Genomic DNA, 13,645 nt, shown 5'->3' with positions numbered 1-13,645 from the left:
TGGCAACCCATCATTACGGACACCTGGCAACCCTCATTACGGACACCTGGCAACCCTCATTACGGACACCTGGCAACCCTTATTATGCACACCTGCGCCCCCATCATGAGACACATCTGGATTTCATCACTCCCTGATTACTTCCCCTTTATCTAGCACTCCTTTGTATCACCCATTAGGTAGTATTGTTTCCTGTTTTCATGTTTTGACACAGCTCCTGTTTTTGTATTTACTCCATGTTCGTTCCTATGAAACTCACCGACTGCACCTGCTTCCTGACTCCCTGCGTCTCCTTTAAACCAATGGGAACAAATGAGTCATAGAGAGCAGAACAAGCAACGAGGTGGGCAGAGCCAAGCACAAGTTAGAGATTCCTATTGGCGTGCTCTAGCATGCATTTGCATATTCCATTAGTGATCACCTACTTTAAAATGGACATGTGCAATTATGCAATTTCCCTTTGCACTCCTAAACAACATGTTTTTTTACTTTGGCACTTTCTACAAAACTTAGTCCACTCTGTTCGTAACAGATTCTAGTTTTAGGAACAGAAAACTCTATTGAAATCAAATGTTTCGTTGATGAGAATTTTCAGAATGTTGGACAAAATCCATCTCATTCCATCTTCTCCCACTGCCGGCCACTGGGCTTCCTCTCAGTACCATATTTGGTAGTGAGTGGAAATGCCAAACGGATGCTTCACATTTATACATCCGGTGAAATATCTGTCTCATAGTTCTATCTGTGATGTTACTTTCAAAAGTTAGGCCTTACTTTCCACCCCAGACAGAGTAGGCTTACCGACACACGAGCATGTCAGCTTTACCTGCTGGCTACTCTTCTTCTGTGGTTTAACCCAACGAGAGAAGGTCTCAAGTGTTTCCCTAAAGCTGTCTGGGTTTAAACATCTTCTATTGTTTGGAAACTGAATAATTTAATAAATTGACAGTGACAGAATTAGATTACTTCCCAAGAAAAGTCCCCAAAAATGAGCCTCGGCTATCAAGGGTTGTAGCTCAGCCTCTGAATGTCAAAGAAACTAAACAATGATTTCTCCATATGCATCAGAGTCCCGCCTTTCCCTGGTATTTTACAGCTTGTTCATAACATAAAGTCTCACAGACCAAAGCGCTGTTATTGACCACTTTATATAATCAGATCCATTTTATTTTCTTCAAAATCTTAAAATAACAAACGGTAAGCCTGTGTTTTTGGTTGTTGTTTTTAAAACAATTATCTTGAATTAAAGGCTATGGGATAACCTCTCATACACCCTCAATTCTAGTCTTTAACTTAACAGCCCTTCAATGACACTGAGATAGGCTATTTAAAGAGTGCATGGTGGGTGGAGGAATTGACCGACAAAATCTATGGCTGTAGCAGCATATACCCTCATTTCATATGTTAAACAGGTAGGCTTACTCTCCTCCTGAACTGCCACCGTAGGCCTCCTGTGCAGCACAGCCATTGTTTAGGCAGCACACAAACACTTTTGATTAGCTAGCGCAGGGGAGGCCGGGGCTCAGGGTTGGAATATCCATTAGCAGTGTGTAATGCAGCCTAGTTTCATTTACACCATCCCACCAGCTATCCATAATGTCTATACATCCCATCACACATATATACATATTTACTTTTAGATTTGTGTGTGTTGTTGTGAATTGCTAGATATTACTGCACTGTTGAAGCTAGGAACACAAGAATTTCGCTACACCCACAATAACATCTGCTAAATATGTGTATGCGACCAATAGCATTTGATTTGATTATCTTAGAAATATAACTTTGCTCTGTGCTTCTACAAGCATGCAATTTGTAGCCTATAGGCTATGGATCATTTGATTGAGACCACACTAAATAGCCTATAGGCGCACTTGATATTGCGTGCCCAGTGGCAAATCAGAGATGAGTGGTGACATCGGGGACCCAATTGTTACTCCGTATTCGTATATATTTTTTTATCAACTTACCTAGTAAATACATAGTAATAAACGGGCTGTAAAATGAAGGGAGGGGACTAGCCAAGTATTTGCACCTATATATTTTCAGACAGGTATGTTAATCATTGATTTTATACAACATTTAGATGCAAACCTGACAACTCGGATGTGTACACTCTCAGAGTTACAGTTATCTTGTTATACCATCCTTAATGACATCACTAAATAATAAATTATGACATGATTATTCTTTGTATCCTCACCAACCATTCCAAACATTTGGATTTCAAAACGAATGTTCCAATTTCCAATCTTTTGATGTTGAAGTTTTGGCGGGGAAAGTTTCTCTCTGGGAGTGAAAGAAAGGAATTTTTAACTTCTCCATACTGCAGTGCAAGATTGAGAAAGAGCAAAAAACAAAGCAGAGCTCATGCAACTTTTAAAAAATCATAATGAGAGTAGCACCATACAGCCTTAGAATGTATTAAAAATCAATATATATATATATAGCCCAACATTTGCATCACAACTAAAGTTTCATAAATAACTCTAAATGAAGCATATAGCAGTACCTGTTTCTTTGTTAACTGCTCAACACAGAATTGCTGCATGTGCTCACTCCCCCATATCGTTTGGAGAAAATATGACTTATATTTTATTCAGCTATGTTCAACTATATTCTTCATACTATCAAATTATATAAAATAATGCCACAGAATTCTAAGCAAATCTTGTCTGCTAACTGAACTAGTGTAGCCCACAAGCCAAGACAATGCGGGAGTGACTTCGGGACAAGTCTCTGAATTTCCTTGAGTAGCCCAGTCAGAGCCCGGACTTGAACCCAATCTAACATTTCTGGTGAGACCTGAAAATAGCTGTGCAGCGGTGCTCCTTATTCCAACTTGACAGAGCTTGAGAGGATCTGCAGAGAAGATTGGGAGAAACTTGCCAAATACAGGTGTGCCAAGCTTGTAGCATCATACCAAGGCTGTAATCGCTGTCAAAGGTGCTTCAACAAAGTACTGAGTATAGGTCTGAATACTTATGTAAATGTTGTATTTCTGTTTTATTTTTAATACATTTGCTAACATTTCTAAAAACCTGTTTTTGCTTTGTCATTAATGGGTATTGTGTGTTTATTGAAGAGGGGGAAAAAACAATTGAATCCATTTTAGAATAAGGCTGTAACGTAGCAAAATGTGGATCAAGTCAAGGGGTCTGAATACTTTCCGAATGCACTGTATTGGTGAATTATATTACTCATGCATTGAACTGCATCCATCTATTCTCCCAACAATGCCTTACTGTATGTCATGGAATTTTGAGTGAAATATACCCTATTTTTAAAACCTCTTAAGTTGGTTTTGTAGCATGAACTGGGAGTTTTATATTTTGTATTGATATTACGATTGTCTGTTTGTTTCATATCTGCAAAGTAGTTCAAGTGGAACTGACATTGTTTTAACGACCCAATTAAGTCATCTACAGATGAAGAAAAACTGCACTGCAGGTTCACTCAGAATGTAGATCTCATGGAATTTATGAAAGGTAATCGACACAACCATTCCTGTCCTTATAATTAAAACTAGCTTAAACAATCCGAATGAATCTGCAATGTATTGTTTCCTATTATGTGCAATTGATTTGGAACCTAATTTAGTTTAAGAAAAAAAGGGGGAAAAATCAAGAAAAGTGTTAAATGAAGATGCTTTTGTCTTTCCAAGTCATTTTAAAAGTGTGCGCTCTTCCTTCTCTGTTCCAGCACCCAGCCATAAGGGTTCATGTCCAGTTGGAGCATGTTCATGATCCATGGGTCTCCCTGGGCCCCCTTGATGAACTCCTCCAGGGTGATGTGACCTGTATGGGCCATCACAACAGAAAGGTTGCTCAGAAAACAAGGCAGACAGACAGACTGTAAGTCTCTGTGCAGGCCTACAGCACACCTGGACAAGCAGACCAGGGCCACGTTTCAGTAGGGAAACCTTGTGGAACGTTGCAGATAAACATGTCATGAACAGAGCTGACATGACTACATGTAGAAGAAAACAAGAGGGATTTCAAAACATATCTATCTGTTTGTTCCACAACATTGAGCTCTGCTTTATTGGCCCCCAATACTGCACATAATGTAAACATTCAGACTGAGTATGTACCTACCATCCCTGTTCACATCCACAGTCTTCAGTATTGTATCACACACTTCATTCACCGACAGCTGCATATCCTCCTGCTCTCTCTTGGATGTCTTCTTTAATCCATATATACTCTAGGGGGGAATTAAGGAGTAACAGTGTGTAACCAATACATACATGGTTATAAATGATTTGGGCCAAGATCATTCACAAAGTAAGAGGGCCTAAAAACCTTTACTATTGTTAGGCCTAACTTACATCAATGGAACCTGTTTGCAGGTTTGCATTGACACTTAATGTTTTTACACATCAAAGTTGTTTTAGATTTGTAATTTAAACCACACCTCATACCAAAAGTAGCCTACACACACACATACAAACACACATAATTGTCTTATCAGAATTGTTCAAAGTTAGCCATCTGACCAGAAGGTTTTGACTGATAAACTGATTGTCTGCTTCGGCTTATTTACCACCACAAGACTCCCATAAGACCCTTGGATAATTTAATCACTAGACACCGTAGTGACCTTGTGGAATGCTCGGGTTGACCTTCACTGGGTGCTTACATCAATAATAGCTCGCAGTTCTGTCCTATCTACATAGCCGTTGCCGTCCTTGTCGTACACTTTAAATGACCAGCGTAATTTGTGCTCCAAGTCCCCCCGGAAGACCAGATTCAAGGCTGCCACAAACTCCAGAAAGTCAATGGTGTTATCCTGAAAAGACATAGACAAATTGAAAACAATCATTTTTTTCCCTAAACTTAGAAATACGGGTGTCCGTGTTCATTTGCACGGATATAGAAAACTGCAAAACTCAGAAACATACAGCATACAATAGGCTATCTCACCCCATTCTTGTCAAAAGCTCGAAACATGCTTTCCGCATACTCAGAGACTTCCCCAGTTGGGTCGATGCCAAAAAAACGCTTGAACTCGTGGATAAATAAAACACCGCTCGGGCACTCCGTCACAAACTTTTTGTACATGTCCTGGAGTGCCTTGACATCGATCTCCGGGTCATTCTGCTCGGTCTGGTGTGTCTGTCCCATGTTTGGTGGTCGGGGGAGCGCTGTCCTCTGTTCTGAAACTCCTTGGTGCTGAGTCTCTGCAGTAGGCCTACTAAAAAAGGTCATTAACAAACAGGAGGGGCTCCTGAGTTGCTGTCAGTAATTAGGAAGGACTCGATCATGAAAAAGCACTTGAACTGATAAGAGGTTGGAAACAGACGCTTCACTAATGTTCAAGTCAGGTAACTTATAGCAGCTTTAAAACAGGAATTATGTCAGACAGGTTTCCCCAGGCCCCAAGGGTTGTGAATTGATAAAAACCTATGATACCCTAGCCTATAGTCCCTGTATATACCCTCATGTCAGCTTGTCCTGAACATTATTCAAGGTAATGCCTACCTCGACACTCTCTCCTCAATTCAAATGATCATACAACTCCCCATATGCTTTAATTAATCTGAAATGGAATTCATTCAAACAAATAAAACTCAATCTAGTACCCATGATAGACTGAAAATATGATTTAATGAGGCTGTAGCATCCCATCTCATTCTTTCTAGTGATTCTATTTATATGCTGTCAAGAATGTCATGACAGCACAGAAATTGAATCAATAGAAAACACAAAGCCCCTCAGACCAAGCTAATTTGTCTGGTAAAGTCCCTCAGTATGTGATTTTCATCCTATGGTTAATTAACTGTCTTTCACTGTGGAACCATGGAGCTGCTGATCAACCAATCACTATGAAGGAATCGTCCATAATCAATGCTCCATAGATTATGCCAGAGGACATTCATTACTGCCACGTAAGCATTTCTCATCGAAAGCAATTGTCCTTAAAGGGGTTCCCAGCTTGATGCCCGCAAATCTTCTCAGAACAGAACATCTTAACATAACAGATAAGTCAATTAGATGAGTGAGTGCCAGGACTTTCACAACCAGCCTGGGTCATTTTCATTGGGCACCAAATGGAACAAAACAGATTGAAACAGGGAGGGACTGCCTGGACTTGTCCAATAAGAAAGGCTTGTTTTCATTTTCTGTTGAAAAACACTTTGCTGCGTCAACTACAGTATGCCCTGACGAAGACAACCTAGGCCAGCCATAGAACAACAATGTTGATAGTCATTTATATCCGGAGGTCACACACACATTTGAAGTTGTTTTCTGGAATCTGTGTTTGTATTTATTAGGGATCCCCATTAGCTGCTGTCAAGGCAACGGCTACTCTTCCTGGGGTCCGGCAAGATGAAGGCAGTTATACAGTTTTTTAAACATTACAATACATTCACAACAGATTTCACAACAGTATTAAGTGTGTCCCCTCAGGCCCCTACTCTACTACCACATATCTACAACACAAAATCCATGTGTACATGTGTGTATCATGTGTATGTTATGGTGTGTTATGGCGTGTGTGTATCATGTGTATGTTATGGTGTGTTTGTATCATGTGTATGTTATGGTGTGTTATGGCGTGTTTGTTTGCATGTGTATGTTATGGTGTGTTATGGCGTGTTATGGCGTGTGTGTATCATGTGTATGTTATGGTGTGTTATGGCGTGTGTGTATCATGTGTATGTTATGGTGTGTTATGGCGTGTGTGTATCATGTGTATGTTATGGTGTGTTATGGCGTGTTTGTATCATGTGTATGTTATGGTGTGTTATGGCGTGTTTGTATCATGTGTATGTTATGGTGTGTTATGGCGTGTGTGTATCATGTGTATGTTATGGTGTGTTATGGCGTGTTTGTATCATGTGTATGTTATGGTGTGTTATGGCGTGTTTGTATCATGTGTATGTTATGGTGTGTTATGGCGTGTGTGTATCATGTGTATGTTATGGTGTGTTATGGCGTGTGTGTATCATGTGTATGTTATGGTCTGTTATGGCGTGTTTGTATCATGTGTATGTTATGGTGTGTTATGGCGTGTTATGGTGTGTTATGGCGTGTTTGTATCATGTGTATGTTATGGTGTGTTATGGTGTGTTATGGCGTGTTATGGTGTGTTATGGCGTGTGTGTATCATGTGTATGTTATGGTGTGTTATGGCGTGTGTGTATCATGTGTATGTTATGGTGTGTTATGGCGTGTTTGTATCATGTGTATGTTATGGTGTGTTATGGTGTGTTATGGCGTGTTATGGTGTGTTATGGCGTGTGTGTATCATGTGTATGTTATGGTGTGTTATGGCGTGTGTGTATCATGTGTATGTTATGGTGTGTTATGGCGTGTTTGTATCATGTGTATGTTATGGTGTGTTATGGCGTGTTATGGTGTGTTATGGCGTGTTTGTATCATGTGTATGTTATGGTGTGTTATGGCGTGTTTGTATCATGTGTATGTTATGGTGTGTTATGGCGTGTTTGTTTGCATGTGTATGTTATGGTGTGTTATGGCGTGTGTGTATCATGTGTATGTTATGGTGTGTTATGGCGTGTTTGTATCATGTGTATGTTATGGTGTGTTATGGCGTGTGTGTATCATGTGTATGTTATGGTGTGTTATGGCGTGTTTGTATCATGTGTATGTTATGGTGTGTTATGGCGTGTGTGTATCATGTGTATGTTATGGTGTGTTATGGCGTGTTTGTATCATGTGTATGTTATGGTGTGTTATGGCGTGTGTGTATCATGTGTATGTTATGGTGTGTTATGGCGTGTGTGTATCATGTGTATGTTATGGTGTGTTATGGCGTGTTATGGTGTGTTATGGCGTGTTTGTATCATGTGTATGTTATGGTGTGTTATGGCGTGTGTGTATCATGTGTATGTTATGGTGTGTTATGGCGTGTGTGTATCATGTGTATGTTATGGTGTGTTATGGCGTGTTTGTATCATGTGTATGTTATGGTGTGTTATGGCGTGTGTGTATCATGTGTATGTTATGGTGTGTTATGGCGTGTTTGTATCATGTGTATGTTATGGTGTGTTATGGCGTGTTATGGTGTGTTATGGCGTGTTTGTATCATGTGTATGTTATGGTGTGTTATGGTGTGTTATGGCGTGTTATGGTGTGTTATGGCGTGTGTGTATCATGTGTATGTTATGGTGTGTTATGGCGTGTGTGTATCATGTGTATGTTATGGTGTGTTATGGCGTGTTTGTATCATGTGTATGTTATGGTGTGTTATGGCGTGTTATGGTGTGTTATGGCGTGTTTGTATCATGTGTATGTTATGGTGTGTTATGGCGTGTTTGTATCATGTGTATGTTATGGTGTGTTATGGCGTGTTTGTTTGCATGTGTATGTTATGGTGTGTTATGGCGTGTGTGTATCATGTGTATGTTATGGTGTGTTATGGCGTGTTTGTATCATGTGTATGTTATGGTGTGTTATGGCGTGTGTGTATCATGTGTATGTTATGGTGTGTTATGGCGTGTTTGTATCATGTGTATGTTATGGTGTGTTATGGCGTGTTTGTATCATGTGTATGTTATGGTGTGTTATGGCGTGTTTGTATCATGTGTGTGTATTATGTGTATGTTATGGTGTGTTATGGCGTGTTTGTATCATGTGTATGTTATGGTGTGTTATGGCGTGTGTGTATCATGTGTATGTTATTGTTATGCAGGTGAATGAGGACCCAAAAGCGACTTGGCGAAAACAGAGTTTTTAATCCAGAAAGAAACTTTACAAAACAAAAAGCATAATACTACTCGTAAAGACGAGAACAGACAGGAGACTTGATCGAGAACTGCAGGTTGCCTCGGGAAGGCACTTGAACCTAGCAGACTCAGACACCTGCTCACCACGCAGCATCTGAGGGAAACACGACACGACAGGGCAAAACATAGACACAGCACGGTGAATTATAGATGAGGATCCGACGGGGCAGGAACGGAAAACAAGGAGAGAAATAGGGACTCTAATCAGGGAAAAGGATCGGGAACAGGTGTGGGAAGACTAAATGATTGATTAGGGAATAGGAACAGCTGGGAGCAGGAACGGAACGATAGAGAGAAGAGAGAGCGAGAGAGTGAGAGAGGGAGGGGAGAGAGAGGGATAGAAAGAGGGAAAGAACCTAATAAGACCAGCAGAGGGAAACGAATAGAAGGGGAAGCACGGGGACAAGACATGATAATTAATGACAAAACATGACAGTACCCCCCCACTCACCGAGCGCCTCCTGGCGCACTCGAGGAGGAACCCTGGCGGCAACGGAGGAAATCATCAATAAGCGAACGGTCCAGCACGTCCCGAGACGGAACCCAACTCCTCTCCTCAGGACCGTAACCCTCCCAATCCACTAAGTATTGGTGACCCCGTCCCCGAGAACGCATGTCCATGATCTTACGTACCTTGTAAATAGGTGCGCTCTCGACAAGGACGGGAGGGGGGGGGGAAGACGAACGGGGGTGCGAAGAAAGGGCTTGACACAGGAGACATGGAAGACAGGATGGACGCGACGAAGATGTCGCGGAAGAAGCAGTCGCACAGCGACAGGATTGACGACCTGGGAGACACGGAACGGACCAATGAACCGCGGAGTCAACTTACGAGAAGCTGTCGTAAGAGGAAGGTTGCGAGTGGAAAGCCACACTCTCTGGCCGCAACAATACCTTGGACTCTTAATCCTGCGTTTATTGGCGGCTCTCACAGTCTGTGCCCTGTAGCGGCAAAGTGCAGACCTCACCCTCCTCCAGGTGCGCTCACAACGTTGGACAAACGCTTGAGCGGAGGGAACGCTGGACTCGGCAAGCTGGGATGAGAACAGAGGAGGCTGGTAACCCAGACTACTCTGAAACGGAGATAACCCGGTAGCAGACGAAGGAAGCGAGTTGTGAGCGTATTCTGCCCAGGGGAGCTGTTCTGCCCAAGACGCAGGGTTTCTGAAAGAAAGGCTGCGTAGTATGCGACCAATCGTCTGATTGGCCCTCTCTGCTTGACCGTTAGACTGGGGATGAAACCCGGAAGAGAGACTGACGGACGCACCAATCAAACGACAGAACTCCTCCAAAACTGTGACGTGAATTGCGGACCTCTGTCTGAAACGGCGTCTAACGGGAGGCCGTGAATTCTGAACACATTCTCGATAATGATTTGTGCCGTCTCCTTAGCGGAAGGAAGTTTAGCGAGGGGAATGAAATGTGCCGCCTTAGAGAACCTATCGACAACCGTAAGAATCACAGTCTTCCCCGCAGACAAAGGCAGACCGGTAATGAAGTCTAGGGCGATGTGAGACCATGGTCGAGAAGGAATGGGGAGCGGTCTGAGACGACCGGCAGGAGGAGAGTTACCCGACTTAGTCTGCGCGCAATCCGAACAAGCAGCCACGAAACGGCGCGTGTCACGCTCCTGAGTCGGCCACCAAAAGCGCTGGCGAATAGACGCAAGAGTGCCTCGAACACCGGGATGACCAACTAACTTGGCAGAGTGAGCCCACTGAAGAACAGCCAGACGAGTGGAAACAGGAACGAAAAGGAGGTTACTAGGACAAGCGCGCGGCGACGCAGTGTGCGTGAGTGCTTGCTTAACCTGTCTTTCAATTCCCCAGACTGTCAACCCGACAACACGCCCATAAGGAAGAATCCCCTCGGGATCAGTAGAAGCCACAGAAGAACTAAACAGACGGGATAAGGCATCAGGCTTGGTGTTCTTGCTACCCGGACGGTAAGAAATCACAAACTCGAAACGAGCGAAAAACAACGCCCAACGAGCTTGACGGGCATTAAGTCGTTTGGCAGAACGGATGTACTCAAGGTTCTTATGGTCTGTCCAAACGACAAAAGGAACGGTCGCCCCCTCCAACCACTGTCGCCATTCGCCTAGGGCTAAGCGGATGGCGAGCAGTTCACGGTTACCCACATCATAGTTGCGCTCAGATGGCGACAGGCGATGAGAAAAATAAGCGCAAGGATGAACCTTATCGTCAGACTGGAAGCGCTGGGATAGAATGGCTCCCACGCCTACCTCTGAAGCGTCAACCTCGACAATGAATTGTCTAGTGACGTCAGGAGTAACGAGGATAGGAGCGGACGTAAAACGTTCTTTTAGAAGATCAAAAGCTCCCTGGGCGGAACCGGACCACTTAAAACACGTCTTGACAGAAGTAAGAGCTGTGAGAGGGGCAGCAACTTGACCGAAATTACGAATGAAACGCCGATAGAAATTAGCGAAACCTAAAAAGCGCTGCAACTCGACACGTGACCTTGGAACGGGCCAATCACTGACAGCTTGGACCTTAGCGGAATCCATCTGAATGCCTTCAGCGGAAATAACGGAACCGAGAAAAGTAACGGAGGAGACATGAAAAGAGCACTTCTCAGCCTTTACGTAGAGACAATTCTCTAAAAGGCGCTGTAGAACACGTCGAACGTGCTGAACATGAATCTCGAGTGACGGTGAAAAAATCAGGATATCGTCAAGATAGACAAAAACAAAGATGTTCAGCATGTCTCTCAGAACATCATTAACTAATGCCTGAAAAACAGCTGGCGCATTGGCGAGACCAAACGGCAGAACCCGGTACTCAAAATGCCCTAACGGAGTGTTAAACGCCCGTTTTCCACTCGTCCCCCTCTCTGATGCGCACGAGATGGTAAGCGTTACGAAGGTCCAACTTAGTAAAGCACCTGGCTCCTGCAGAATCTCGAAGGCTGATGACATAAGGGGAAGCGGATAACGATTCTTAACCGTTATGTCATTCAGCCCTCGATAATCCACGCAGGGCGCAGAGTACCGTCCTTCTTCTTAACAAAAGAACCCCGCCCCGGCCGGAGAGGAAGAAGGCACTATGGTACCGAAGGCGTCAAGAGACACAGATAAATAATCCTCGAGAGCCTTACGTTCGGGAGCCGACAGAGAGTATAGTCTACCCCGAGGAGGAGTGGTCCCCGGAAGGAGATCAATACTACAATCATACGACCGGTGAGGAGGAAGGGAGTTGGCTCGGGACCGACTGAAGACCGTGCGCAGATCATGATATTCCTCCGGCACTCCTGTCAAATCGCCAGGTTCCTCCTGAGAAGTGGGGACAGAAGAAATGGGAGGGATGGCAGACATTAAGCACTTCACATGACAAGATACGTTCCAGGATAGGATAGAATTACAAGACCAATTAATAGAAGGATTATGACATACTAGCCAGGGATGACCCAAAACAACAGGTGTGAAAGGTGAACGAAAAATCAAAAAGAAATAGTCTCACTGTGGTTACCAGATACTGTGAGAGTTAAAGGTAGTGTCTCAAATCTGATACTGGGAAGATGACTACCGTCTAAGGCAAACATGGGCGTAGGCTTGTCTAACTGTCTGAAAGGAATGTTATGTTTCCGAACCCATGCTTCGTCCATGAAACAACCCTCAGCCCCAGAGTCAATCAAGGCACTGCATGTAGCACCCGAACCGGTCCAGCGTAGATGGACCGACATAGTAGTACAGGATCTAGATGAAGAGACCTGAGTAGTAGCGCTCACCAGTAGCCCTCCGCTTACTGATGGGCTCTGGCCTCTTACTGGACATGAATTAACAAAATGTCCATCAAATCCGCAATAGAGGCACAGGCGGTTGGTGATCCTCCGTTCCCTCTCCTTAGTCGAGATGCGAATCCTCCCAGCTGCATGGGCTCAGTCTCAGAGTCAGAGGAGGGAGATGGTTGCGATGCGGAGCAGGGAAACACCGTTGATGCGAGCTCTCTTCCACGAGCCTGGTGACGAAGATCTACCCGTCGTTCTATGCGGATGGCGAGAGCAATCAAAGAGTCCACACTGGAAGGAACCTCCCGAGAGAGAATCTCATCCTTGACCACTGTGTGGAGTCCCTCCAGAAAACGAGCGAGCAGCGCCGGCTCGTTCAGTCACTAGAGGCAGCAAGAGTACGAAACTCTATAGAGTAATCCGTTATGGATCGATCACCTTGGCATAGGGAAGCCAGGGCCCTAGAAGCCTCCCCACCAAAAACTGAACGGTCAAAAACCCGAATCATCTCCTCCTTAAAGTTCTGGTAATTGTTAGAACAATCAGCCCTTGCCTCCCAGATAGCTGTGCCCCACTCTCGGGCCCGGCCAGTAAGGAGTGAAATGACGTAAGCAACCCGAGCTCTCTCACTAGAGTATGTGTTGGGTTGGAGAGAGAACACAATATCACACTGGGTGAGAAAGGAGCGGCACTCCGTGGGCTGCCCGGAGTAGCAAGGTGGGTTATTAACCCTAGGTTCCGGAGGCTCGGCAGGCCAGGAAGTAACAGGTGGCACGAGACGAAGACTCTGGAACTGTCCAGAGAGGTCGGAAACCTGAGCGGCCAGGTTCTCCACGGCATGGCGAGCAGCAGACAATTCCTGCTCGTGTCTGCCGAGCATGGCTCCTTGGATCTTGACGGCAGTGTTACGAGCCTCTGTAGTCGCTGGGTCCATTCCTTGGTCGGATCCTTCTGTTATGCAGGTGAATGAGGACCCAAAAGCGACTTGGCGAAAACAGAGTTTTTAATCCAGAAAGAAACTTTACAAAACAAAAAGCATAATACTACTCGTAAAGACGAGAACAGACAGGAGACTTGATCGAGAACTGCAGGTTGCCTCGGGAAGGCACTTGAACCTAGCAGACTCAGACACCTGCTCAC

General features: G+C 44.2%; 1 protein-coding gene across 1 annotated transcript; it reads right to left on the bottom strand.

Annotated features, from left to right (window-relative positions):
- Positions 1-3,203: 3,203 nt before the first annotated feature.
- Positions 3,204-5,126, bottom strand: LOC124028673 (guanylyl cyclase-activating protein 2-like). The gene is made up of 4 exons (XM_046340672.1): positions 4,926-5,126; positions 4,642-4,791; positions 4,075-4,206; positions 3,204-3,780 (listed from the first exon to the last, which is right to left on the bottom strand). The coding sequence occupies exons 1-4, from the start codon at positions 5,124-5,126 to the stop codon at positions 3,670-3,672; spliced, it is 594 nt and encodes a 197-aa protein (XP_046196628.1). The 3' UTR covers positions 3,204-3,669.
- Between the last annotated feature and the right edge of the window lie 8,519 nt (positions 5,127-13,645).

Source organism: Oncorhynchus gorbuscha, unplaced genomic scaffold (assembly GCF_021184085.1).
Source record: "Oncorhynchus gorbuscha isolate QuinsamMale2020 ecotype Even-year unplaced genomic scaffold, OgorEven_v1.0 Un_scaffold_4641, whole genome shotgun sequence".
Taxonomy (NCBI): Eukaryota; Metazoa; Chordata; class Actinopteri; order Salmoniformes; family Salmonidae; genus Oncorhynchus; species Oncorhynchus gorbuscha.
The sequence above is the reverse complement of the archived record's forward strand: the minus strand, read 5'-3'. Positions and strand labels throughout refer to the sequence as shown.